Genomic DNA, 28,000 nt, shown 5'->3' on the forward strand with positions numbered 1-28,000 from the left:
CACACATCAGGCACCACGTGACGCCAGCACACCCCCTCCACCCTCGCTTCACCACCCCCCTACCCAAGATGGCGGCGCGCAGGCACAACAAGTCCGCCCGGTGAGGAGCCGCCGTCTCTTTGCGCGCTTTTAAAACAACAGCAGCAGCAGCGGTAGCAGCGTCGGGAGAAACGGGCCCCCCTCCCGGTTTCATGTGTGTGGAGAGAGAGCCGGCGGGTTTTTTTGGGAAGCGAATTATTTTTTTCCCTGTGAGGCGATGCTGTGTTTGGGCCTAGCGCAACGGGGTTTGTGTCACGGCACCGTCGCTACCGCACCGCTTGGCTCGCTGTTTGGTCTTGGTGCTTCAAAATGAACTCGACCCCTTGTTCTGTACGGGTGCGTTAATGTTTGTACAGTAGTCGGGTCGCGCAGTACTCCAGGCAACAACAGTGGCTCCCTCATTGACACACTCACTCCTCTACGTCAATGTATGAGCGTCCCCCCCCTCCCCTCGCTGTGTAGCCTTAACAGACTGTTGGGGCAAGTGCTGTCAGCGAGTATCTTTATAAGGCCGCCACGGCACACGGATGGGGTGGCCAGCAGCAACCACGCCCGGCCGCCTTTGTCTCCCCAGTGGCGATGTTTACACGCCGCACCGCGTACTCATTTGAGGCTGAGTCGACCTAAAGGAGGCCCAGGACCGGTTCAGGTTATCCGTCACCGGTGTTGGCCGTGACGGGGAATCGAACTCTGGTCGCCGCAGGGTTCGTAGTGCAGCAGCCCCGCTAATTAATGCGCTCCCGATGTTCACTCCACCAGTGGTTCTTAACATCATCACGCACCCCCAGAAATGCCCCTTCTGGGGGTGCGAGACATTGCAGAGTTTGTTTGTGACGGTATTAAGCACGCGGGCACGTAAGCACAACTACTTTGTTTCATCAAACCTATGTGTCTATTAACATTGTACATTTCTTAACGACTGAGGGCACGTAAGCACAACTACTTTGTTTCATCAAATTTATGTATCTATTAACATTGTACATTTTTTAACGACTGAGAACCAGAGAGCTGCGGTGAAGACTAAGAACCACTGCTCTTAACAACAAGCACTCATTAACACTCGCATAATGAGTGATCTTAATAACACTGGACAACTCCTACGCCAACAACACAAACGGCCGCCATTTAACCACAAAGTGGTGATGACGTGTATACAGCCAGGCTAGGTGCACTTTGAGGCTATATCACGTAAAGTGCGGAATGCCAGGTGGTATATGGGTCTGTCACGGGACAGGCCTTGCAGGTGCTATGCGTTGACTGAGATGACTTGAAAGATGCACCCACCACCTGTGCTACCCCAATGTGCAAACGTATTGTTTTATCCGCCCGGCGTTCGGCTCGTTGTTGTGAGCTTATCCCCTCTGCCCTCAATTGTTTTTGGACAGCGACTGCCTCCAACTAACCAGGACTGTAACTTCATTCACGAACCTACTCCATAGATGCCGATCTTGACACCGCTGGTATCGGTCATCGGAAAGTCCACTCATCTGAAGAACATTATGTACTCAGCTCCGTCTCTCAACCGTTCATCCCCCTCAGCAGTCTGGTCAAACACAATCTGGCTGGTCAGGCAGTGTGCTAATGGTTAACTTTATTTTGGCAGCGGAAATCTCGCTTCGAACGGCATTATCTTTTCATGGGTTGCATCACGTTCAGTTGAGCTGCCCGATCCGTGTCGCCATACCAACATCCGGGTCTTCTCGGGAAACAATCTTGCCCTCGTTACGCCTGCGAAACGTGGACCCCCCCTTAGAGCAACAACTTTCTCGGCGTGAAACATTCAGATTGGCGCTACCAAGCATCAATCCTCGCCTTATCCAGCCTGGATTGTGAGCAGCTAGCTAGCTAGCTCGCACATCTTTGACAGATTTTGTCACGTGCCCATCGGTGTGCAACACTTGTCGAGGATGCTTTGGTCGGGTCATGTAGCCCACATGTTCAAGCAGCTTGTGTGGGGCCGGATAAAAGGGCCTAAACAGGAACGGCGTAGGTTTGATTTTAGATTGGCTTATGTAGTGTAGGAGGCCTTGGAGCTCCGTGAACTTGGTAATGAGTTGTCCCAGATGTGTCCAGATTGCCCTCTTTGGAGGAAGCTCGTGAAAGACGCGACTGGACAGTTGCAAACAGTAGCTCTGGCAGCAACAATGGCAAGTGAAGTGACGCTCTCAACAAGCAGAGCCGCGGGGTGGCTAAACAGAGCCAGATGGAAAAGTGGGAAGTGCAGGTGTTGCAACTGTCCGTTATTGTAAGTCACGCGATTTGTACACCTAGGTCTGTTATGTGACCTGCCAGCAGCCTTTAATGTCCCTGCCACTTCGTGGTGATTGGCAGTTTGTGTGCGCTGTGTGTGTGGGATTATATGCTTTATTGTTATTTGTGTTAAGGGACGAATGGGAACGTATTCCTCTGTGTGTGGTGCTGGATGTCTGTGTGTGTTAGGCTATGTTCCAGGAGGTATTGCGCTACTTGCCTGTATGATTGTAACTCTGCTTTCGGTGTGTGGTGGGCTGTTTTCCTTTGTGCCTGCCTGTAGCGGATAACCCACTGCGCTATGAACCCGGCGACCCGCCTTCGGTTCCCGCTCACGACCAATAAGTGGCGAATATTTGAACTGCTCTCGAGTGTTGGCCAGTCACCCCCTTGTGTGTAATTTCGCACCTCCGATTAGCACGTCAGGCTACGTATCGTGCAAAAGACGTTTAACATACAAATCGGCGTTCATAGTTGCTCGCGAACAGCGTTTACCCCAACAGCATGATAAAGTCTTCTTCTTTGGTTATTTCGGTAAAGTCACATAGAATGAGAATAAAATAATAAAATAACACAATAAAATTCTCACGACGTTTCATGATAAAGGCTATACGCGGAATCTTTGCCTGCCTCCATAACTCGCTGTGTTTGTGTGCAGGTGTGTCAGCTGGCTGGCCCATCTGGCCATCCTAGGCTTGGCCTTGTGCATCTCTCTCTCCGATGCCGTCGACCGCAGCAACTTCAAGACATGCGAGCAGAGCTCATTCTGCAGGTCCAGATCCCCACATCGCATAACGAGCCACTGTGAATGTAGAGAGCCCTTTTGTCACTCTGCTGCTGGATATGGGCCTGCTCTCGCATGTGGGATTTTGCCTCTCCTTTGGGATGTGAAAGTCATCTGTTACTTGTATTTTCTCCCAGTATGCGTGCACTTTTCTGTCCGATTGTTGAGTTTCTCATTATTGGCAGAAAGTGCTGGAATTGGTGTATTGTCACCCTTGGGCAGTGGCCAAATTGTCCCCACAGTGAGTTCGGACAGCTCGTCCGCACAGAGCCCGAGGCACAAGGCAGGAGTAGATAACGGTGGATTTACTGCACGTATGATTCCAACCAAAAAATCTTAAGCTGCAACCTTTCCTCATACACACTGGGTATGAGCTTGTGCGAGCGAGAGCAGAATGCTCCACCGTATCCTTTTTGTTGTTGTAACAATTGACGTTGTCGTGCTCACCTTGAGTTTTAGTACGCCCCTTTTAAACAATTTCACGCTGTGGGGCTGTTAACAATCCGCGTGACATTTTGCCTAAATTTACATTTTACTTAAATGAAGATTGTTTTGCGTCTCTCGCTCGCTCTCTCACTCTTCCCCCCCGCTCCGCCCGCGCCGTTCCGCCATCTGTGGCAGGCGCCAGCGCAAGATGGAGGCGGAGCAGTCTCCGTACCGCGCGCTGCTCGACACCCTGGACGTGCAAGAGAATAGTGCGCGCGTGCAGCTCCTCAACGCTGCCAACAAGGTGCGGCGTGCGCGACGTCGCACGGGCTGCCACGCTGCCCGGCGTAGCCATCGAGCAGTGGGCAGAGGTGGTGCAACTGTACCCCTGAGCCCCAAGGGCCGGATGGGCCCGGGCCACGTAGAGGCCAGGGGAGATATATTTACGTGCGCACGTGTGCATTTCATTTATGCTCATTTTTATTGAGACAAAAAACGCGAGCCGGGTGCAACGCACCGGTAACCGTTAGAAGAGGGGCAGAAAAACCGTGGAATGTCCCAGTGGGCGCGGCGGGGGCCACACTCAAGAGGGGAGAGAGAGAGTGTTGGGCCCTCTGCCTCAACCGAGTGTAGACCCCGCGAAGTGGGGGGGGGGTGAAAGTTTAAATGGGAGGGGAGGCGGAAGGAGATGGGAGAAGTTGCCAACATACTAAAGGAAGACTGAGGACTGGGGAGGCGGAGGTGTGTATTTATGTACGTTGAACTTCTTTCGCACCGTACGTAGCCAACCGTGCCAATCAGAGGTGTGGGCGAAGGGCGACAAACTAAACGCAAAAAAACAGTTCTAAAGAAATTAGTTTTCATTCTAGATTATTTCAAGTCCATAGCTCCAGTGGCTTTCTAGTATCGGAAGGAAGGGCGTTCCAGACGGCTGCGGAAGCGCATCTTAAAGCGCCGCGCGATGCAGTGTGACTGCCTTTGTTCGACGGCCGGCCAAAAGCCGCTGCTGCGAGGATGACCGGAGTTCGAGTGATGATGGCTTATGCTCTTTGACGACATCGGTAAGGTATTGTGGTTCACTTGTGGCAAGCGCTTCGTGTGATATGGGAGGGGTGGCGGCGCCAGAGCCCGCGCTAAACCGCTGCTGCCACAGGGAGCTTAAAGATGAATCAAATTTGTCCATTTCAAATCGGTGCTCGCGATGCGCAAGCATCGCTTTACGTGTGCGTGAATCGCTATCGTGAGCTTCATGCAAATTAAATCCTAATTGGGAAAATTGGAGAAAGTTACGGGAAAGTTACGGTTCACACCCACGGCCATTCGACGCACTGCCACAATTCGAAGTAACACAAAAACAATGCTGGGTTCAAGATTCTTTCCTTTTTTTTTGGCCAGGTTTTGCAATCTCGTTTGCCTAGCTTGTTTTCTTTTCTGTCCCCTTTGTAGTGTCGAATACAATAGCCCACAGGTATCATTTACATCCTATTTGCAAATTGTAGGTATTGTGAATAAACATATGCAAATTGGTTCATGCACAAATGTACGTTCCGTGAGCTTAGTCAATACGCCAATGCATTGTTGCAAGCCAAGTAACCATAAATGTTAATAAGTTGGTACAGATGAAGACGGTTTACAAGGAGAGATGGTTTCTCTCCGATGTTGAATGACGCTGTACAAATGATTTGGACGATTCATGGGAAAGTAGAAACGAGACCAAAAAAAGGTTCTAGAATGGGACTGTAACACCGAAATCGTCCAGTGGCTGGGTAACTCTTTTTATCCGCCAGTCCCAGTTAGCCGCCAGGCTGCCTACCACCAGTCCATCAATATACTAGCCTGCTTACAACCAGTCTCTTTATCCGCTAATCTGTTGCACCACTAGTCTGCCTAGGCCGTCTGTTTTTTCCGCCAACCCGTGCACGCAGTCCGTTCATCCGCGAGTGTGCCAGCAGCCGGCGCGTTTTTCTGTAAATCCTGCCTGCCTGCATGCCCGCCAGCACCGTGTTTATCTGACGGAGGGTGGTGCTGTGTGCCGGGCGCAGGTGCGGCTGGTGCTGGAGGTAGTGGGGCTGAAGGACGGGATGGTGCGGCTGCTCGTCGATGAGCTGGCGCCACTCAAGCCGCGATACCGTGTCCAGGACGTGCTAGTCGGGGAGCCGGCCAGCGAGCGGTACGGCCTGTGTAGGCCCCCACCTCCCACCGCACCCTACCGCACCCCACCACACCCCACCACAGCCCAACGCGCATGGCAGGGCCCTCGGAGGTGACCCTGATCATCCAGAACGGAGACTGTACAGCGTATAAAGACTCAATGCACGATCCACAAATACGAAGGAGATGTCACGGCGGTGGTGATGCACTCTGCTGCTCGTGACGCGGCTGTTGGGCTGGACTACCTGGATGTGAAATTTTAATTGTTGCTCTGCGTCTGCATCAGCCATACGGAAGATGTCACAAAGGTCAGTGCGCTGTGCTGACTTTGAATCCAGGCGTGCTGCCTGTAATTAAACTAAAACTAAACTATTTTTATTTTACCAGGTAAGGCCCACTGATCGATATAGCTTTTTTTCAGAAGCGACCTGGCTATCACGAATTATAGCTCAACGAAGTGGCTTATGTGAAAATTCATAGCAGCCAAATACTCTAAATGTGTGATGTTGATTTTAAATGTGGAGGGAAATACCTGAGGACCCGGAGAAAAATCCATGCAACCACGGGGAGAGACATGCAAACTGTAAATATACAGCAGATGTCAGGGTCGGGACCGAACTGACGACCTGTATATCAGGCGAGGTATTTAACATCTCATCCACACTGTGGCACCCTTAAACCGACACAGGGTGGTGGTGTATTGGTAACACCTGCCTTGCATCAAGAAGGGCTTGGGTTTTATTCCCGCCTGGTGCCTGTCTGTGTGTAGTTTGTATGTTCTGTCCCTGTTTTGCATCGGTTTCCTCCACGTTCTCCGCTTTCCTCCCATAGTTGAAAAAAATACACGCAGTGTAACTGGCAATGGCAAAACATCCCAATGATAAAAAAACTACTTTCAAATGACTGTTGGTATTACACACACAGCAGCAGCATCACCACCCCAAGGCTGCGAACCTACTTCAGACTGTGTCTGTGACAACACGGCGCCTTCCTTCAGCCGTCGCCTTGCGCTCGTGAGAACGACCTTGCGGACGTCAAACCTGCGCACGATGATGATGCACCGCGTGCGTCTTCTCCGCCACGCAGGCTGACGGTGGTGAGCCGGGAGGAGGGCGTGGTGGTGCTGGCGTGGGGCGGCTCCGGCGGGCTCGGCGAGGGCCCCGGCGGCGCCCGCGTGCTGCTGTCGGCTCAGCCGTTCCGCGTGGACATCGTGAGCGCCGGCGAGCTCGTGGCCAGCGTCAACTCGCGCGGCCTCCTCGCCTTCGAGCACCTGCGCCTGCGCGGAAACACGTGAGTGCTGCGCGCGACGTCCCGGAGGAAGCTCAGGAGGATGGAGGCACAAGCGGCTCTCGTTAAACCACTACGCCGCCGCTCGCCATCACCCGGCGCTTACCGTTATGCTGCTGTTCACCGCTACATACCGCTCACCATCACGCGCAGCTCACCATCACGCGCCGCTCACCATTATGCTGCTGCTCACCCCTATGCTGTCGCTCAGCGCTACGTATCACTCACCCCTACCCCCCACCACACAGGAATGCAAACGCACACCATTTACTTTCCCACTCATCCACTCTCTCGCCAGGCGAGCGACACAAAAGATTCGATGTTGTAGCCTCGCTCACCCAGGCCGTGTCTCCCCCGAGATTGTCGCATGCCCAGATTGAAGAAGCTTCCATTGACCAAGAAAGAAATGTGGAGTTGCTGTCACGTACTTTCAGTGGTGATGCTGTGTATCATCCTCTAGTTTAACACGCGTGTGATCTCCGTTCACAGTTTATAGAATTTCAGTTTACAATTCCTCGGTCAAGCACCTGCTGGATGAAAGCCCCCCCTCTCCCCGTGCCCTGTCGATCGTGGGGTTGCTTGACCATACTTCGTTGCGTTTAAGTCGGTGGCTTTTTTTTGGTCGAAGACGAGTCAGGCGGGCCAATATCAGTTTCAGATAGCAAGCGCACACACTGACGTTAGACGTGGCTGGGAATTGAACTTGGGTAGCCGGGTTCCTAGTGCAGCGCGCCACCGCGGTACTGCGCCGCCGCCCCCCTCGATTTCCTGACACGCGTTTAACTCGTTGACTTGGCCTAACGTCGTCGTCGTCGTCGCAAACTCGCTCGCGTTGCAGCTGTAGCTGTCTCGGCCGTTTTATAAATGTTAGCAAGATCTGTACAAAAACAAAAAAAACCCCAAATATGCCCGGATTGCACCTAATCTCTTCAGGTCTCGGAAAACGGCTTGCGCTTGGATTAAGCAAATTGGTTGGTGGTGCTGCTGCTTGCTGCTGCAGCGTTGGCAGTGGTGCAGAAACAGGATTATCAGCAAACGCAACACACACATCCTTCAATAACACAATGCAGCCTTAAAAAGAACAAAAATAATGATAAGAGTTGACGTTACGGGCAGCGATCCTTTCGTCACAGCACTTAGGCCGGAGAGGGAGAGCGAGATCGAAGCAGGTTGGCAACGTACGGTGCGAAAGAAGTTCAACGCACACAACAAAGACAAAGGTCTCCGATATAGCCTGTAACAGACTGTAGGGGCAAGTGCTGTTCGCGAGCACCTATGGAGGCCGGAACGGTCCACGAAACGATGGGTGGCCAACACCTTTGTCTCCCGAGTGGCGATGTTTACACACCGCACTGGGTACTCATTTGAGGCTGAGTCGACCTAGGGAAGGCCCAGGACCGGTACAGATAACCGCCACTGGTGTTGACCGTGAGTGGGAATTGAACCCGGGTCGCCAGGTTCGTCGCGCAGCGCCTTAACCGCTGCACTACCGCTCCCCCACACACTTGCACACATACGTCTCCTTGCCGCAGTGTCGCTGCTTCATCCTCAACGCATTCCATTCGTTCTTGCGTATTTCTTTGTGCGGTGGAATTGCCCTAACAAAGTGGGAGGCTCCCTTCGTGGACTGGCTTGCCAAGCAGGGTTGCCACGATACTCATTATTATCATCATGAGGCTTGTCTACTCGGGAATGCTTCAACTATCAAATTTCTGATCCCGTGCCCCGACTGGACGTCTGCGAAAGAGAGCTTCATAGCTCATCGGATTCCTCCAGTATAAATAAGTATTCTGATTCTGAAAGACTTTAACGGGAGGGTCCTACCAAGTTTTCGCAGGACGGGGGGTGGTGGTGGGGGGGGGGGCAATGGGTGCTGATGTGTGATCCCACAATTGAGTAATTTGCAGGTGATTTTTTTTCTTTCTTTAGCCATTGGGGATGTTTTTGACAATTCCAGATCCACAAGGAAATCCCATGCAGAGCAGGGGGAGAAGCATAGAAAACGCCACATGCAGAGGCCGTTCTTCGCTGCGATACGGCAATACTGTGACATCGTGCAGTGCGAGGGCCGCGATAATCGAATCAAGTAATTTTGTGACAATCTCGTCATATCGCGATGATCGTTAATCACGTCATTTTACTTTTAGAAGTGTAATTATTTTGAACAGACGTTTATAAGGGTACCAAAATAATTAGCATTCCAAATAAAAGTAACTCTTGCCCAATAAATCTGTGTACGTGCGTAGGCTTTGCTGTACTGCTTTAATTTTGGGTGTGTACCGAGGACACTTTAAAAAGGGTTGTGCGACATGGCCATGTGCAGCACTTTGCCACCTCTCAACGAAAGGCGCTAATTAAAAATGTATTATTATTGTCGTCAAATGAACTGCTCATTTAAGAGCCCTTTTTAAAGTGTCCTCGGTACACACCCTAAAGTACAGCAAAGCCCACGCACGCACACACAGTGCGACGTTAATAGGTAAACGCAACTCGCAAAGTTACGGGAAACTGGCATTGCGTTAATCGTCGTCATGAAAATTAGTACCGCATCGTGGTAAAACTGTAACGCGGTCGCCCTACTTTGCAGCCTGTTTTCTTTTTATTTTCTCTCTCTCTCTCACCCATTCGGTTGTGTTCATTATTTACCTCTGTGCTGTCGTGTCACTGTGCTGTGTATGTGGTGGGGCCGGCAGGCTCTCGGAGGCAGTCGGTAACACAGTGGGTAGCATGTGGACTAAACTCAAGAACGTGTTTTCTAGGTAATGATCGCACGCTCTCAGAAACCCCGAGTGTGTGGTGTGTGTGGTGCGTGCATGCGCTGCGAACAAGGCGATGCCGAGTTCGATTCCCAGCCACGGCTAACATCGGTGGCGAGTGACAACTGAACCGGCCCTGGGGCCCTCCTCCAGGTCAACCGGTCCTCCCCTACCCTTAAATGAGTACCTGGGCCACTCGTTAAACATTGGTGCTGGGGAAACAAAGGCGGCCGGGCATGTTGCTAGCCAGCACAACACCCCCCCCCATATTCATGCGCCGTGCCAGCCTGAATAGGTGCTAGCGAACAGCACTTGGTCCCACCGTTCAGATAAAGGCTGCGGGGGGTTCTTTGTCTTTGTGCATGTGCTCTCGTGTGTAGATGTATGCTTGTGTGTGCCCCAGGGTGCGGGGGGGGGAGAAATGATAATGGCCATGTCGCAGCTCCCCCGAGTGAGATTTCCTGGGTTTGAGTCCAGGCATTTATTCACCCAAGGTTAAAGCAAAACGCAACCCAAAAATCAAAGCGGCACTTTAACTTGCAGATGTGCACCTCGTCCGTGTGTCCCGCGCTGCCCCACCAGAGTGTGAAGCTTTGTTAAAGGATTTAAAGTATATATATAGTTATGGTCAAGTGCTCTGTCCCTGTGCTGCAGTGATTTCATTGCAATGATGTGTTATGGGGTAAACGACTGGAGGGGGGATGTGGCAGAGTGGCTTGACCATAGCTCTGTAATCTTTTATTTTCGTTTCTGAAGCTTCAAAGTGGGACGTGCATCGTAGGTGGGGGTTCTTTTACAATGATAAACGCATTACTTTGTGATGCTGCCGCCGTTGCTGCCCGCTGCTGCTGCCGCCGCCGCTGCGTTTGACAAGTGGTGCACAGGCGCACACGACGAACAAAACTCAACACCGTCGTCAATAACCTTGTATGGTGTTAAAAGGAATAAATATATAACGCTCTATTTTGGGCGATGCCCGGTTAGATGAGCTCTCCGGAGGAGAATCGTCGGTATACTGTTTGCCGCAGCAGCAATAGCAGCGGGGTGAGACTGATGCACTGCCGTGGAATCGCAGCTCCTGTGGCAGCAGACTTAAGACGGCGGACCTGTTGTGGTTTTTTGGGTTTGCGGATTGTTTTGCTTTAACGGTGTGGATATGAAAACTAATCGCTTTCTCGGTAGAAGAGTGTGCAACCAATCTCGCTCGGTCGCGTCTACCTTGCGCGTAACGCTGAGCTGCCCATGGCACTCATCCACCGCACGGCAGTACCGATAACGTGCGACCCAATAAAAAAATATAAAAAATAATTCCCGGATAATATCTAGCTACCCGGCGGCCACCACTTCCCAACTGTGATTCTGGGTTCGAATCCGGGTCTCAGCCTCTGCATCTGATTTTTTTAAACCGGGTTCCCAAGTGCAATGAGTTGGTGATGAGCTAGTTGGTGATGAGCTCCTCCCGCTCGCCAAAACAGCCGTCACGTACGAAGCGTTCAATTTTGATTTGACGCGCGGCGAGCGCGCTCCTTTGCAGGCTGAGTAAAAAGTGTGCGCCACGCGGGAAAGTGACTTCAGAGGTAGTTCCGTGACGTCAATTTTGTGGGGGAGCCCCCCATTGCTCGGACGCATTGCGGTGTTCCGCTCGCTGCAAGAGGTTAAACGAGACGAGAGATCGTGGGAAGGGGGGTGGGAGCGGCGGGGGGAGGGTGCTGCCGTGCCCGGGGTAACGAGGATTTGTCGTCGGCGGCGGCGGCGACGTCGTCGTGCCGGCAGGAAGGAGTCTGAGGAATCTCCTGGGGTGGACGAGGAGGGGGCCGCCGGGAGCGACTCCACCGAGGCGGCTGCGGAGGAAGGGGGCGGAGAAGACGATAACGGCTCGGAGTCCAAGGTACCGACTCCTCCATAGCCACCCCCTCTTCCTGCTCCTCTTCCTCCACCAAACCCTCCTCTTCCTGCGCCTCCTAAGCCTCCTCCAAATCCTCAAAGTTACTTTTCCTACAAATCCCTCTTCCCTTCTTCCTCTGCTCTTCCCCCCCCCCCACCCTGTTTCCCATCTGCAAGCAGATAAAAGGACTTGGCGCCATTTCTATGTTTGCTGTCAACGCGAGAGAAGCATTCCTTTTAAAGGAGCTCACGTAACCCAAACAACACAGAAAGGGGCTCTTTTCCTATAGCCGTGGCACCTGAGGCTGCGTGTCCACCCGGCTGTCCCACTCGGGGCGTGGAGCCTATTATGGATAAGGGGGATGCATGTGTGATTCAGAGCACCGTGGTGCATAAAGGAATTTGTTGTTGGTGTTGACATCTGGTGAGGAAAGAGCTTAGGTAGCTCGTGGGACTCCTTCCAGTCTGAATAAATACAAATAAATAAACACACATTGTGATTTGTGTTGTTGATGAGGCTACTAGGGACGTGCGGTGATTGTCGTTTGCGGTCGCAGGTGACGGAAGAGGAGGACGAGCCGGGAATGTGGGAGGAGACGTTTAAGACTCATCACGACAGCAAACCCAATGGTGGGCCTGCTCACCACGATACTCGCCACGATGCTCGCCGCGATACTCTCCACAATACCGCGATACTCACTGCAATCCTGCGATGCCACGATACTCGCCGTGATACCACGATTCTTACCATGATTTGATATCAAGCTACTTGCCGAGATACCGCGATACTCGTCATGACGCTTATCAACATCGTGGGTTATGTTTGCCGTGGCTGCGTTTGCTGTACATCTTGAGTTTACGATGCAACGAATTGACATGTTCAATTTGTATTATTGGCTGTGTCGGGTGGTAGCGGGTTTAACGACACATTTATATATTTACACGATATAACCCAAAGAACATGTTATGGATGATGTTGGTCGTGTAAACCTACGTGTTAAACCACACTCCTCGCCGTGAGATTCACGACGCTGCTGCCGCCAATGCCTTCTCCCCGTGTACACACGCGCTTGTGTCTGTGTCTGTGTGTGTCTTTGTGTCTCTGTGTGTGTCTGTGTGTCTCTGTGTGTGGTGTATTTCTGTCTTGGTCTTTGGGGTCTGTGTGTGTGGTGTCGGCTCTGTGTGTGGTGGCTCTCTGTGTGTGCTGTGTGCTCAGGCCCTGCCTCGGTGGGGTTGGACTTTTCTCTGCCGGGTGTTGAGTTTGTGTACGGCATCCCCGAGCACGCCGACACATTCCGTCTCAAGACCACCACGTGAGGGTCGCAACCCCCCGCCCCCCCGACCCTCCCCTGCCCCCCCCCCCCTCCTTACCCTCTCCCCCTTTCTCCCTCTCCAGAACCCATCACCCCCACCTCCACCCCACCTCCACGACCTCTCATCTCCCCACCTTTGCCTTGGAGATGACTTGAGGAAGCTTTGATCCAGCAGTGATTTCGTGATAGCTGATGTTGATGACGATGTTGAGGTTCTGCTGCTGCAGCGGACCAAATCGCATTAGAAAGTGCAATGCTGTTCAAACGTTCGCGTCTGCCCATTGGTTCGGTCGGTACTAGAATCAAACTGGATGATTGCATACAAAAGTGCGGTTTGAAGAGTGTCGATTTATTTGAATCATCTTAACGTTTGTGTGTTTTTGCTTGCGCCGTTGCTCAGGGGCTCGGAGCCTTACCGCCTCTACAACCTCGACGTGTTCGAGTACGAGCTGGACACCAACATGGCGCTCTACGGCGCAGTCCCCTACCTCATCGCGCACCGGCCGGAGCGCACCCTCGGCATCTTCTGGCACAACGCCGCCGAAACTTGGGTGGACATCAGCTCCAACACGGCCGGCAAGGTGCGCCAACTTCACCACCACCTTCCCCGCCACCTCCGTCGTACAAGCCGTTCTACACATTTCCTGTAAACCCTCCCTTCCCTTGTAACGTGCTGAGCCGCTTTGGCCGGGCCGCCATTGAACCGACCGACCGACTGACCAAATAACCCCCTCGCGACGGGCAGACGGTGTTCGGCAAGATGCTGGACTACGTGCGCGGGGGCAGCGAGGTGCCGCAGACGGACGTGCGGTGGATGTCGGAGAGCGGCATCATCGACGTGTTCGTGCTGTTGGGGCCCACGCCCAACGACCTGTTCCGGCAATATGCCTCGCTCACCGGTACCGCCGCACCGCGCCGACACTCTCGCCTCCTCCCGCGGGCGTCTCCACGCGGTCATCGTCATTGCCATCGCCCTCATCATCATTATCATCATCCATCATTGGTTTCTTTCGCATGAGATTATTGTGTAGGTACGATGTCGGTTTGTAACTGTCTAACCCTCCCACCACTCGGCAGAGCCATTCAAATGACGTTGTCGCGCGGGCGAATGTGGCTATTTGGTTTGTTTTAGCAGAGGAATGTTGAAGAGCGAGCAATTTTATTTCACAATTTAGTTATACGACGAAGTTGCGTCTGTTCGTTTCCCTTTTTTCTCTCTCCATTCCAACTCCAACTGTTCCCTATCCCCCCCTGTCTCCCTTTATCTCTCCTGTCTCCATCTCCCTGTCCTCCTGTCTCCTTCTGTTCCTCATCCCACCCTGTATCCCGATCTCCCCATCTCCCTCTGCCCCCGTTTCCTTTCTCATGCCCCTGATCCCCTGTCTCCTTTTGCCCTTCTGTCTCCCATCTCCCTCTGTCCTCCCGTCTCCTGTTCCTTATCCCACCCTGTCTCCCTATCCCCCCCCCCCGTCTGCATATCCCCCCCCCCCATCTCCTTCTGTCCGTCTGTCGCCCTTGCCCCCCTGCTTCCTGCCTCCCCTGTCTCACCCCCGTCGTTCCAACCCCCCCCCCCCCCACCCCAGGCACGCAGTCGCTGCCGCCGCTCTTCTCGCTCGGCTACCACCAGTGCCGCTGGAACTACAACGACGAGGACGACGTGCGGGCGGTGGACGCGGGCTTCGACGCCAACGACTTGCCCTACGATGTCATCTGGCTGGACATCGAGCACGCGGACGGCAAGCGCTACTTCACCTGGGACCCCAACAAGTTCCCTACGCCGCTCGACATGCAGCGCAACATCGCCAGCAAGCGCCGCAAGGTGCACGTGGGGCACACGCGGCGGTCGCGGGAGGGTGGCGGTGGCGGGAGGGTGGCGGTGGCTACAGTGGGGGATGAAGGCGGCCGGGCGTGGTGCTGGGGTTACGTCACACACTCGTGTGCCGCGCCGGCCATCATAGACGCTCTGTCTTAAACCTTTCCCGTTCCGAGACGCCTGCAAGTTTGCAGGGCGGGTCCCGTCCACCAGCGAATCTCGGAACGCGCAAGCGGTTAAGCGTGAGTTTTATTCAGAGAGTCGTCGTAGCGCCATTGTTTTGAAAGACGTTACCGCAGAGAACCGTAGCGACACGACCGCCGCCGCTCCACGATAGCTGGTGCCAAACTGTGCCACGTCATCGGAACGGAATCGGAAGAACAACTGGATGACGTACGACAGTCTATTGAAGGTTATATGGGGGGGGGGTCTCTGTCTTGACGTGTGTGTGTGCGCGCGTGGGCACGACGTCATCCTGCAGATGGTGTCCATCGTTGACTCGCACATCAAGATCGACAGCGGCTACAAGGTGTACACGGAGGCGCAGGCCAACGGGTACCTGATGAAGAACAAGGATGGGCGCGACTATGAGGGCTGGTGCTGGCCAGGTGAGGCGACGCTCGGCGGCGCCCGTGTGTCCGCGTGCTTGGCATCGCGCCCACGGCGACGGATTCGGATTAACGACATCGTTTTGCCCCGGATGCCGGCGTTAGTTTTGTTTTGAGGTGACGCGAAAAGCGTGGGTGGAGCCACTGCGAGAAGGACACCGTCCCCAACAAAATAACAACAACAACAACAATAATAATGAGCAATGCGCTGAATGTTTTCTTTCTACACCCAGGCTCGGTGTCGTACCCAGACTTTGCAAATCCCGATGTGCGTTCCTGGTTCGCGAGCAAGTTTGCCTACGACCAGTACGAGGTGAGCCGGCGGGTGGCAGCTTAGGGTTATTATTTTATTTATCGATCTTTTTTGTCGCCAATCTTGTCGCCAATCTCTTTCGTGAACGGGGTCGTTGGCGGCGGCGCTTGGCGAAACGTGCCGTCGGCCGGCCGTGACGCGGTCACGCGGCCTCGCAGAGACCGTTCGCTGACATCGCGGCACGTGCTATCCCGCCCCTCCACTCCACGCCCCGCCCCCCCACCCCGACCCCCCCCCCCCCCCCGCGGCACGTGCAGGGCTCGAGTGAGATTCTGTTCACGTGGAACGACATGAATGAGCCGTCCGTGTTCAACGGGCCCGAGGTGACGATGCACAAGGACACGGTGCACCTGAGCGGCTGGGAGCACCGCGACCTGCACAACCTCTATGGCCTCTACCAGGTACCGGCGCGCAGGCCTCGCTCCCTCGCTCCCTCGCTCTAACGTGTTACCTGCTCCAGTTTTCCAGTCGCTCAGTAAATATTCGGTGAGAGATGAAGCCCTGCTTGAACTGTGCCCTCAGTTTTCACTCCTACCACTTGCACCGTCCCTCCTTCCTCTGCCCTCCAAACCCCCCCTCCACCCCTCCCCGCTACTTCCTCGTTCCACAGCAAATGGCTACGGTGGAGGGGCAGATCCGGCGATCGGGCGGTGTGGAGCGCCCTTACGTGCTCTCCCGCGCGTTCTTTGCCGGATCCCAGCGATACGGTACGTGCCGTGCCGGTTACGTGGGGCTCGTTAAACCAAAAAAACTAAACTATAGACTTTTTTTATTTTACCGGGTAAGGCCCACTTGAGCTGTCCACAAACAATAGCTCAATGAAGTGGATTATTACGTTGAAATTGATAGCAGCCAAATGCTCTAAACGCATGATGTTGATTTTAAATGTGGAGGGAAAAACCAGGGGTCCCCGAAGAAAAATCCACACGACCACGTGGGGAGAGAGACATGCAAGGTTCAAATATACAGACGTCAGGATCGAACCCAAGACCTCCTGTATACCAGGCGAGGGAGTTTACATCTCGCTACCAAGCAATTTACTCCAATCAATCAATTAGTCTCGGCCCTGGTTAATGAATGGCTCGTGAAGGAGCGTTGGGCTGACGGTGGCCGTGGGCCCGTGGGGCGGTTCGCAGGCTCCATCTGGACGGGAGACAACACGGGGGAGTGGGGCCACCTGCGCGTGTCCATCCCCATGCTGCTCAACATCAACCTGTGCGGCATCTCCTTCAGCGGGGGTGAGCGAGCACACGGCACAAGTCACGTGGCACAACGCACAGCGCGCACGGCACCGCACACTACCCGTGGTACTGGGGGGACAGGGTACAATGCATACGGCACACCGCACATCACGTGACACACTGCACGACACGCACTGCCCACTGCGCAACATGCGTCACTCCGGGCACGCCCCTCGTGACAGTCCGCTCCCTGCACAGTACTCGTAACGACATTGATGCCCCTCTTTTCTGCCACGCTCCCAGCTCTGTACATCCTGCGAAAAAAGAGCTTTGTAGCTCATCGAATTCCTCCCAGTCCTAAATAAGTATTTCGATACCCAAAGCTCTGTCCTTCCCCTCCTCCTTTTACAGCCGACGTCGGCGGCTTCTTCCGCAACCCGCCGCCCGAGCTGCTGGTGCGCTGGTACCAGGCCGGCGCCTACCAGCCGTTCTTCCGAGCGCACGCTCACATCGACACGCAGCGCCGCGAGCCCTGGCTCATCGGCGCCGACAACATGGCGCTGGTGCGCGTGGCGCTGCACCAGCGCTACGCCCTGCTGCCGTTCTGGTACACGGCCTTCTACCGCGCCCACCGCACCGGCGAGCCCGTCATGAGGTGCGTGTGTGGCAAAGACGAAGGCGGCCGGGCTTGGTGCTGTGTGTGTGGGGGCAGCAGTAGTGCAGCGGTTGGTACGCTGCGCTACGAACCCGGTGGCCCGAGTTCGATTCCCGCTCATGGCGAACACCAGTGACGATTATCTGAACTGGTCTTGGGCCTTCCCTAGATCGGCTCAACCTCAAGTGAGTAAATATCACCACTAGGTCGACAAAGGCTGGCCACCCACCCTCTCGTGTACCGTGCCAGCCGTCTTAGGTGCTCGCTAATAGCACTTGCCCCAACAGTCCGATAAGGCTATACGGGGGATCTTAGTTTTGTTTGTTCATGTGTGTAAGGGGCACAGGTGGTGCATTTGCCGGTCATAAAGTGCACATATTCTGGCATATGCCCCGTTGTGACATCACCGCCACTTAGTAGCAGTTGTTCATGTGTGTACAGTGTGAAGCGATGCGGGTTGTGTGTACGCGGGCTGTGCGTACGCCGGCTGGGTGCGCTGTATCAGTGTGGCGGTGCCTTTGTGTACAGAGCCCTCTGGGTCGAGTTCCCCAAGGAAACGGCCACGTTCGCAATCGAGGACGAATACCTTCTTGGTGGGTTGTCATCGCATGCCTGCGCTCACACTGTGTTTGCCTGCGATTTGATTGTGCGCGCACACCTCCTGCGTTCACGGTGCGCGCTTACACACCTACGTTCACGATGCGTGCGTACAGACCTTTTTTTTTTTACTAATTTCTTTAAAACTGCTTATTGTGTTTAGTTTCTTGTCCTTCCCCTGCACATCCGATTTATCACGGTTGGCTACGTACGGTGGCGAAAGAAGTTAAAATTACACGCATACATACAATGGTGTTTCCCCTGCGTGTTCACCATGTGCACAGACGTGGCCTGTGCTCACCGCGCGTGTGTGTGTGGTGTCTCTTCACTGCAGGTGATGCCCTGCTGGTCCATCCCATCACAGAGGCCGGCTCCCGAGGGGTGAGCATCTACCTGCCTGGGCCCGGAGAGGTGAGCACCGCCTACGCATAGAGTCTGTGTGTGTGTGTGTGGGGAAGAGTTGTCATGTGGGGAGCGGTAGTGTAGCGGTTAGTGCGCTGCGCTCCGTACCCGGTGACCTGGATTCGATTCCCGTTCTCGGCCAACCCCAGTGACGATTATTTGAACCGGTCCTGGGCCTCCCCTAGTTCGACTCATCCTCAAATGAGTACCTGGTGCGATGTGTAAATATCACCACTAGGGAGAAGAAGGCATACGGGCGTGGTGTTGGCCATCCACCCCTTCGTGTGCTGTGCCACCCCAACAGTCTGTTAAAGGCTATATGGGGGACCAGTGTGTTTGTGTGTGTGTGTTGGTAGTTGCTTGCTAACAGCACTCACCAAAATGTTGTCTTTATTTGTTTTCATAAATTTACCTGGTCCTGCGTGAGCACCCGTGATGCTCGATTCTCATGGCCCTCATCGGCGTCCGCTCTCTCGTACATCATTCATACCCTCCTTCCAACCTTCCTCTTACCCTTATACATTCTTCTTACTCACTTCCATTTCCATACCCACTGCTCCATTTAATATAATGTGCTGTGTTCTCTCCACAACCACCACCCCCGCTTCCTCCACCCCACAGCTGTGGTACGACGTTCACGACCACAGGAAATACGAGGGCGGCCAGGAGCTTTATGTCCCCGTCACCATGAGCTCGGTAAGGAGGGCGCCATGGTGGCTAGGAGATGTTAACTGCCTCCCCTGCTATATAGACGGTCGTGGCTTCAATCCAATCCCTAACGATGCCCTGCACATTTGGAGTTTGCATTTTCTATCTCACCGTGGTTGTGTGGATTTTTCTCCGGGTCCTCATGCGTTTAGAGTAATTTACTGCTCTAAATTTCCACATGATAAGCCACTAAGTTGAGCTATCATTTGTGATAGCCAGGTCGCTTCCGTAAAAGAGCCATATCGCTCATTGGGCCTTAGTTTTTAGTTTTTTTGAGTCCAAAGGCAGAGCGTGGGTACTCCCCACATCCTCCGAGACGTCTGGCCAACGTGGAAAAGTAGACCAAATACCCTCCGAGTCTAGAGGGTCTTTTGGAGTTTCCGTTAGCCAGCAGCCGCACAAGCAAGCAATTGCAGGGCTCCGCCTTTACCTTTTTATGTACATTGAATGATATGTTTAATCATATTTAAAGCTTTCGTGACTGCAGTAATTCATATTCTTAGCTCTTTCGGTAAAGTCAGGTTGAAGGGAAACAATAAAATAATAAAATATATATAAAACAATAAAAAAAATTCTCACGACGTTTCGACCATAACACAAACGGTCGTTAACCGACACACCTGGTGACGACCGTTTGTGTTATGGTCGAAACGTCGTGAGAATTTTTATTGTTTTATATGCCGAAAGAGCTAAGAATATGTTTAATCATAGTTTCTTGCCCTTCCCCCCCTCAACCTCCGATTAGCACGGCTGGCTTTGTATGGTGCGAAAGAAGTTCAACATACGCACGTTGTCTCTGTTGAATGCACAGATTCCGGTGTATCAGAGAGGGGGCTCCGTGGTGCCGCGACAGAACCGGCCGCGACGCTCCTCGGAGTGCATGCACGATGACCCCTACACGCTCTACGTCGCCCTCGACAAAGCCGTACGACCCACGCACGTGCTCATGCACACACGAGCTAGCAGGAGCTCGTACGCACGAGCACCGTACACAAACATGCGTGCATACACACAAACGTACGTGCTCGCGCACGAGCACGTGCACATAGTCACGCACGAGCACCGTACACAAAGATGCGTGCAAATAATCATCACTGGTGTTGGCCGTGAGCGGGAATCGAACTCGGGTGGGCAAGTTTGTAGCGCAGCGTAGCGCTAACCGCTACAGCACCGCTCCCCAAACATGCGTGCGTACACGTGCACACAAACGTACGCGCGCCCGCACACCGCACGCACAAACTCGTGTGCATATATCCATGGACGCACGTACTGTACATGCATACGGACACGCACCATACAAGAATGCCTACATACACGGTCATCCACACAACTACAGCCGCCATTCGACACCGTGGCGGTGACGTCACCACAGCGCTCGTGCCAGGCTAAGTGCACTTTGAGGGGAGGGGGGGGGCAGGGGCTGCCGAGTATTTAGTGGAGGGGGCGGCTCAGCCACCCCCTCCTGACACTCCGGGGCTGCGTCCGCTCGGGTCGCGTCACGGCGATCACGGTGTCGTGTTGTCGTCACGGCGTCGTGTTGTCATCACGGTGTCATGTTGTCATCACGGTGTCATGTTGTCGTCATGGTGTCGTGTTGTCATCACGTCGTCGTGTTGTCATCACGTCGTCGTGTTGTCGTCACGTCGTCGTGTTGTCGTCACGTCGTCGTGTTGTCGTCGCGGCGAGCAGGGCCGGGCAGAGGGGCAGCTGTTCCTGGATGACGGTCGCTCCTTCGCCTACGACACGGACAAGCGGTTCGCGCTGCGCTCGTTCCACTTCTCCAACGGCGCGCTGGTGGCCAGGTGAGGTGGACGGGGGGGGGAACCGCGCACACGCACACACCTGTTTTCTTGCGCGTGTACTCTCGTGTACGTGCGCGTCGGACCCCCCGCACTTACGAAGACGTTGGGTGCAGCGAATGGTGGGAGGAGCCCAATGGGTGGACGTGGGGAATGTAGCGATGATGTGAGGGGGAGACGCAGGGTATGGGAGATGCCGAGGAGACACGGTGGTGGTGGGGGGGGGATGGTGTGGGGATGCAAATCTCCTTCCTTCCCGTGCCTGCTTCTTTCCTTCCCCTCCCTGACGCCGCTTCCGCGTTGTGCAGCTCTGCCGACCCCAGCGGAAGCTACGGCACAAAGTCGTGGCTCGAGAAGGTCGTGGTCATCGGCGTCAAAAAGCCGTCGCACGTCACTCTCAAGCAAGCAGGTACCGTGGCGCCCGCATCCCGTCGCACCGCGGTGTTCCGTCGTGGTCCAGATGGATCGAGCACGTGGCCTTCCCCAGGTGCTGGTGGCTACGCACGTGCCCCGTTTATCCAGCACTGTCATAATTTCAAACTTGTAACGCTGCACCTCGGCCTCACAGAATACAGTAAAACCTCATTTGTTTGGTATTTGCTATTTCATAATTGGGGGGGATAATTCGGCGAAAGGAGTTCATCGTACACGCGCACTCCTGTGATCTATCCTTGACCTTTGTCCGTCACGAATAGATGATGGGGTGGCAACTGGCTGAAGCAATGGGACGTCCCAGGAGTTGGGCCAACGTACATGCTGGCATACCCTGCCCCCTCGTGCGCAGGGACCGGCCTTCGACGGTGCTGCTCGCCGACTCGCACTTGCCCCAACAGGCTACACCGGAGGCAGAGTGATCTTTGTCTTTGTGTGTGTGTGTGTGTGCGCGCGCGGTGCTGCAGTCTCTCCGTCGGAGTCCGCGTTGGAGTTTGAGTACGACGCCGCCACGGCCACCCTGGAGGTGCGGAAACCTGGCGTGAACATTGCCTCCGACTGGACCATCCTCATCCAATGATGGAAGAAGCCGGGGCAGCCCACCCCCCCCCCCTCCTCTGCCGGTCATTTTGTGATTGATTTTTTTTTAGTTGAGGGGGTTGGGGTTGGGGTAAAAGCTACGAGAGGGGAGGGAGTACGGAGGGGAGGAGTGGTGGGGGAGAGTTTGGTGGCGGAGGGTGGGTGTGGATGCCGCACGGGGCAACGTCCCTTTTAGCTCCGAACGACACGGGAACACACAAATAATTAAATGCGTTTTTTTTGTTTTGCCCCTTCGTTTTTTTGTCGTAAGTTTTTGCTAAATTTGTCCCACTGTTACGTCGCCGACGGATTCCTTGACAAATCAGCGTGCACCGGTTTTTCTTTCTTTCCATCACTCTTTATTATTTATTTGATTGTGCGGGCGCCCGACCGATCGCTCGCTCGCCGGCTTGCAATAGAAAGGACCGCTCTTTCGGCTCCCATTACTGTGAATTCGGTTGCTTCTACGACACGTGCCATTGTTAGCGATGATGTTCATTTAAAAAAAACCGCGCGATTCCAAAGATCCGCCGAGGATGTCTGTGACGACAGTTCCCCTCATTTATACTGATTTCCGAGCTATGAAGGCAGCGATTACATTTTCTTTTTTAATCAACGGCAGGTGCTGGTGCACGTTATCCTCTATAGGAAGGAACGATAAAGCCCAAATCAGAATTTAAGGACCGAGGTGGCGGGTGGTGAATTTGTTTCATGGATACTACACGATGACTGCCAGATAACAAAAACATACAAAACATAAATGGCTCTTCTTTTGTGTCTAGGGCTGTGTCCTGGACTGTCCAATGGAAGTGAAATAAAAAAAAACACTTTTAAGTGACTCTAGGAGTCATCCCTTATTGACGTTAACCATGGCGTGCCGCCAATCTTATCACCCCAAGCCTTGACATTTTTTGACAGATTGCCGTGAAGACCTTGAGCCAGAGGTCTGTTGCACGTTATTACGCTTTCGAGAGAGGGTGGGGGGGGGCTTCTTGCCGCTAGAAGCGAGGAGCCACAGGAATTGGATGTCCTCTTCCCCTCCCCCCTGTGTATCTGGAACCTTGCTTGCTTGGAGGTTTGCGAAGACCTGGCCAGTATCTGTCCAGGAGCTTACACAGCATCCATTTCCATTTATTCTTTAAAAACAAAATGTAATCACGGTTGCCGAGCACAGGCCCAGAGAGGGGCCCCCAAAACGCCCAACAACCAGTTACAATCGTCGAGATTGAAGGGCGTACTCGAACGGGACCTTTTCCCCGTGTCGCGACGCTACGGTGGGAGGGGTGTTAGCGAGCCCGCGGAATGGATATCGGATTTGTTTAGGAGGTGGAACGAACAGCGCAACGATTCGTCGTCCGTCGATGCCGATCGTCGTTGAGCTTTACGCCGGCCCCGCGTCGATCGCGCGCTTGAGAATCGATGTTCTTTCTGTCCGTGTGTGTGTGTGTGCGCTCAATGTACGATGGGTTCGCGTCGCCCTTGCGGCCGCTAGGTTTCCCCGATCGTTTGGCGCAGCGTAAAAAATCTATAAACAAAAATATCTCGCTTTGAACAGTGCCCCAGAATCGTGACAATTCGTCAAATCGCTTTGGGGTGGGTGGGTCGAGGGTCGGGGGCCGGGGTTGGGGAGGGGTGTGGGTGAATTGTTCCACCCCTGCTTTTTATGCCAGGCTTGGCGCAGAGTTAAACGCTCGGCGCATCTCCGCTTGTCTTTAGCAGTCGGACCCACGCTCATGTGCGTCGTGTGCATCAAGTCCCGTTGGCCATTGGTGGCACCACTGTTTACAAGCTGTGGTGGGGGAGAGGTGGGCGGGGGGGGGCTGATACAGAGGAGGGGACAACGATGCTTGTTTGGCGAATGTTAATTGGGTAAAAAATTTTATCTGTAAAGGTGCCGGAGGGTGGGGGGTGGTGGGGGGGGCGCTGTAACAGCAGGGTGCAGGAAAACTCGCTGGCCTTGTTCTAAACTTGAGATGGACGCGAGTTGGAATCCCTGGCCCTGTGTTACACGGGGTCCTCGGTATGGCAGTTGGTTACTAAGTTTTAATTTGTAGTTGATTAGATACATATGGAATTTTTCGAATTTAGAACTAATCACATTTGCAAAACTGTTGTCAACCCCAACTCTGTAACAAAGCCATAACCCTTAACGGTACAAGCTGTGAGGCATCCCCCTCATGACCCTGCCACCCCCTCAGCCACAGCGGCTCTCGACTAAGCGCTGCCGCTGCCATCACTTCCAAATGGCTTAACCCACGCGACACTCTTGAGTGCCACGGTGGTGAAATGTTAATTGCCTTGCCTGGTATACAGGAGGTCGTGGGTTTGATCCCAACCCTGACGCCTGCTGTATATTTGGAGTTTTTGTGGTGTCTCCCTGTGGTTGCGTGGATTTTTCTCTGGATCCCCTGGTTTTTCTTTCCACATTTACAAACATGTGTTTAGTGTTTGGCTACTATAAATTTCCACGTGATAAGCCACTTCATTGAGCTATCATTTGTGGCCAGGTCATTTCTGAAAAAAGAACTACATAGCTCAGTGAGCCTTACCTGGTAAAATTGAAAATAGTTTAGTTTAGTCGCGTTGGTTGCTAGCAGCTAAAGCCTACGGTTACTTTTCACTGCTGAAATCAACTGGCGTCTCCTACCTCTCCTGTCCAATGACCCAGAAGGATTTTATTGGGGGGACCAGGGCTGGTTACAGGTTTGGGGGGGGGGGCTTGCTGGGATGGGCCCCGCACCACACCGCATGTTCCTTTGCCCTCCCCCCACCCAGCTTCACTCTCCTCCTAAGCGGCGAATCACTGCGAACGTGGCCCAGCACCACTGCCCCTTCCCATAACAAGAGGAGTTAGAACTGGGCCTTGTGGGGGAAGAATGGTGTCACCAAACCACCCCTCCCTCCGTATCTATTAGGTGAGGGCATTTGTCCAACCCTCTGACTACCCAAACCCCCCAAACCTTTGCGGCACCACTTACCTGGGTAGCAGTGGCCGGTTGTGCTCGGCACCGTCAAGTGACGCCAACCAGTTAAACTTGTGGTGGCCACGATGAACCACACTTGTCCAACTGCGCGCAAGTGGGGTTGATGCATCGTGCAGATGGATTATTGAGTGGTAAATCCCACATCTTTTTGGATTATTATTGATGAGAAGACAAGTGCTGGGTCGTCTAGTCTCTTTGGGTTTGGGTGGGTTTTGAAATATAGGTATGGGCTACAGAGCAGAAGTTTGGTTCTAGTTCTGGACTTGAGGGGGTGAATATTGAGTGATGAGTCTGAGCTGTAGGGTAGGTGCAGTTCTAGGTCTGGTTTATAGGGTGAGTTTAGAGTTCTAGGTCTGGGTTATAGAGTGGGTGCCAAGTGATTGGTCCTTGGAACCCAGTGAATTTTAGCTTCTTGACTGTTTGATGTATGTTGAGTTCTAAATCAGTGGTATAGAGTGGGTGTTCTAGATCAGAGCTATATATAATGAGTGTGTCAGAGCTCTGGGCTACTTAGGAGGTCTTTAGTTCTAGATATGGGCTAAAAGGTGAGTGTTAGCTTCTAGCTATAGGATAGGTGTTAAGTTCTAGGTCTGGGCTATAGGGTGGGCATTGCTTTCTAGATTTGTGGTCGGTCCGTGTAGAGCTGTGTGTTGGCGGATGTTGCTGTTCATCTGACTAGGTGAAAACGTCAAAATGTCTTTTCGTCGGAAACAGCAACAGCGACAACATCATCAACAATGGGACAAAACGGGTCAAGGCCGGCGGTGATGTTCCCCGCCAGTCTCGTGTGGACGTGAATATCGATGCCCTGAAGTTGAAACGTCCCCCAGGTTTTCCCTTTCTACGCCGGTGCATAACCTAGGGGGATGTTTTTCACCGTCGCTGGCGTTTGATGCAACTGACCACGGAGTGAGAGAGGATCTCTTTGTGCGTGTCGCCACATTCCCTAATGGAGCCTGCACTTGGGAGGTGATCTCTGTGTGCGTGTGTGTTTGCGTGCGGGAGTCTCGATTTGTTAAGAAGTTTAATCCACAGCAGCAGACAACGATCCCCCTTTTCCCAATAATCGTCAACGTCGTTCGCAATGCCGCCTCCCAACTAAATTTCCAAATAGTTTTTGTTTCGTTACACGAGTGCAGTGAAATCTGATCTGCCAAACGTGCGCCCCCCCCCACCCACGCGAAGCATGCATTTTTCCCGCCACCGTCTCCCGTCTGCGACGAGCCGTCCATCCGCGCCGGTGAATTCCACGTGTTCGATTCGCACGTTCTCCCGCGTGACTATGGCTGGAAAAACGAGGTGTTTTGGCACGTACGCGCGCCAATGTGCGCACCGTCGCTTTACACAAGCGGCTAAAAACCGGGTGCAGAGTTGAAAGTCGGCAACGTTTTAAGATGGGAAGGACCGTAACCTGAAAGTAACAAACGGTTGTTCTCGAGTACTTACACCAACCACATTCAGGTTGCGTGTTCTCAGGCTGTCTGGCACGGGTTTTTGTGAAGCTTCGTTCATAATAAACTAGTTAGGAAATTTACGCGTAGATTTATGTAATGCTTTCCAACGTTTGCCTCCTGAAGTAGGTCATTAGCAGCACGGAAGCCCAACGGATGGCTGCCAGGGTATAAAGATATTGTTTGCTTCGTTATAAATAGTCCTTTCTGATCTGGGCTGTGCCTCCACAAGTGTTGGGCAACGCTCAGATCAATTTGACATGTTTTCTATTGGGTAAGTCCCTGATAGCAGCACAACTTTATCCTCCAGTTTGGTTCATATTGGATCATCTGTACGAGAGTTATAGTGCTTCCCCCTGCTGCGGATGGGCATATGGGCGGAGATAATAGCACCTTCTAACCTCCGGAAAGTGTTGCAAAACTATTTTTTGGTGGCTTTCGGCAGGAATGTCTTGTCTCATCACCAATATTGTTTTAAGTTTCTACCGCGTACTTTGGTATAATCCACCTCAGATGTTCATGCTGCAGCATTGGTTTGCTCCAAAGGCCGAGCCTGTATTTTAAAGATTGGTGTTAAAATTTAGGAATTCTTCCTCTCTTCCATGTGGAAATGGCGTTTTGTTTGTAATTAACTGTCATCTCTGCCATGGCCTTGGCTTTTCAAAGTCGTCTTGTATTCTCAAATCCTATCGCTGTGCAGTTCACATTTTCGCTTGAGCTCTGCGAGGTCTTCACACGTGTCTCATTTCTTGGACGCTTGGCAGCATTCCGCAGTGTCTTTGTATCTTGTCTGCAATTTGTTTATTTTAAATATCTGCAGCACGTCTGTCTCCCTTGTTATTTCCTTTGACCAGATGTAGACCTTGACGACCCTGATATTTCTTCAGAGATTGCTTGGGCCACGGATTCCACTCATTTGTCTTTTTGGCGTCGAGGACCAGTTTTAGTTAAATTTTAAGTCGGAGTTGCACACTGCCCAAGTCACGTCATAGATGCTGTTGTAACTCCTCCGTGGAATTCCTGGATGCCATCGTGGCACACATGCTCCATTGCAACAACTGAGTGCAAAGCTGGATTTTAGCCAAACTGATTGAAAAACTGATTTAAAGTGATGGGTTTTTGTGTGCGCGCGTAGTCATTGGTGCTTCGCCTGAGACCCATCAGTTCACTACACTTGAGAACCCTCCCGTTTAATCATGGACAACTTAATCTGAATTCGTAACCCAGAAATCTTGGCATATGCTAACTTGGCATTTCGACATTTTAAGCCAATGGGCCACGTTGAACGGTCGCATTCACATAAATATCAATATCGAAGCTTCACACGTGTCGGCGCAGGATACACCACCTCGGTTGTTGGCTACTTAAGAGAAAAGCAAATTTGTTGTTGCTACTGTAGGTTGCATCTTCAAGAACGAGTAGTTGGGGCGCTGTTTGAGTTGCGTTCAATGTTCCAATAATAACAATGTAGGTTGCACCTTCAAGAACGAGTGGTTAGGGCGCTGTTGTCCGAGTTGCGTTCAATGTTCCAATAAAAAACAAAGTAACACGTCGACGATTCAGATTGTTTATTTCCCTGTGTGGCGAA

General features: G+C 53.0%; 1 protein-coding gene across 2 annotated transcripts; it reads left to right on the forward strand.

Moving 5' to 3' along the window:
• Positions 1-27,964, forward strand: GANAB (glucosidase II alpha subunit). Of its 2 annotated transcripts, XM_032974105.2 has the most exons (25): positions 1-100; positions 2,948-3,061; positions 3,695-3,803; positions 5,542-5,669; positions 6,737-6,940; positions 9,631-9,696; positions 11,467-11,581; positions 12,135-12,207; positions 12,794-12,890; positions 13,291-13,471; positions 13,636-13,789; positions 14,474-14,709; positions 15,185-15,311; positions 15,545-15,624; positions 15,882-16,025; positions 16,235-16,331; positions 16,761-16,862; positions 17,217-17,460; positions 17,989-18,053; positions 18,392-18,468; positions 19,081-19,155; positions 19,979-20,092; positions 20,857-20,969; positions 21,275-21,375; positions 21,866-27,964. In XM_032974105.2, the coding sequence occupies exons 1-25, from the start codon at positions 69-71 to the stop codon at positions 21,976-21,978; spliced, it is 2,961 nt and encodes a 986-aa protein (XP_032829996.1). In that variant the 5' UTR covers positions 1-68; the 3' UTR covers positions 21,979-27,964. The 2 variants fall into 2 exon arrangements, with proteins under 2 accessions (XP_032829996.1, XP_032829997.1); XM_032974106.2 differs by lacking the exon at positions 9,631-9,696.
• Positions 27,965-28,000: the final 36 nt, after the last annotated feature.

Source organism: Petromyzon marinus, chromosome 53 (assembly GCF_048934315.1).
Source record: "Petromyzon marinus isolate PM22_M1 ecotype Great Lakes invasive population chromosome 53, UKy_Petmar_22M1.pri1.0, whole genome shotgun sequence".
Taxonomy (NCBI): Eukaryota; Metazoa; Chordata; class Hyperoartia; order Petromyzontiformes; family Petromyzontidae; genus Petromyzon; species Petromyzon marinus.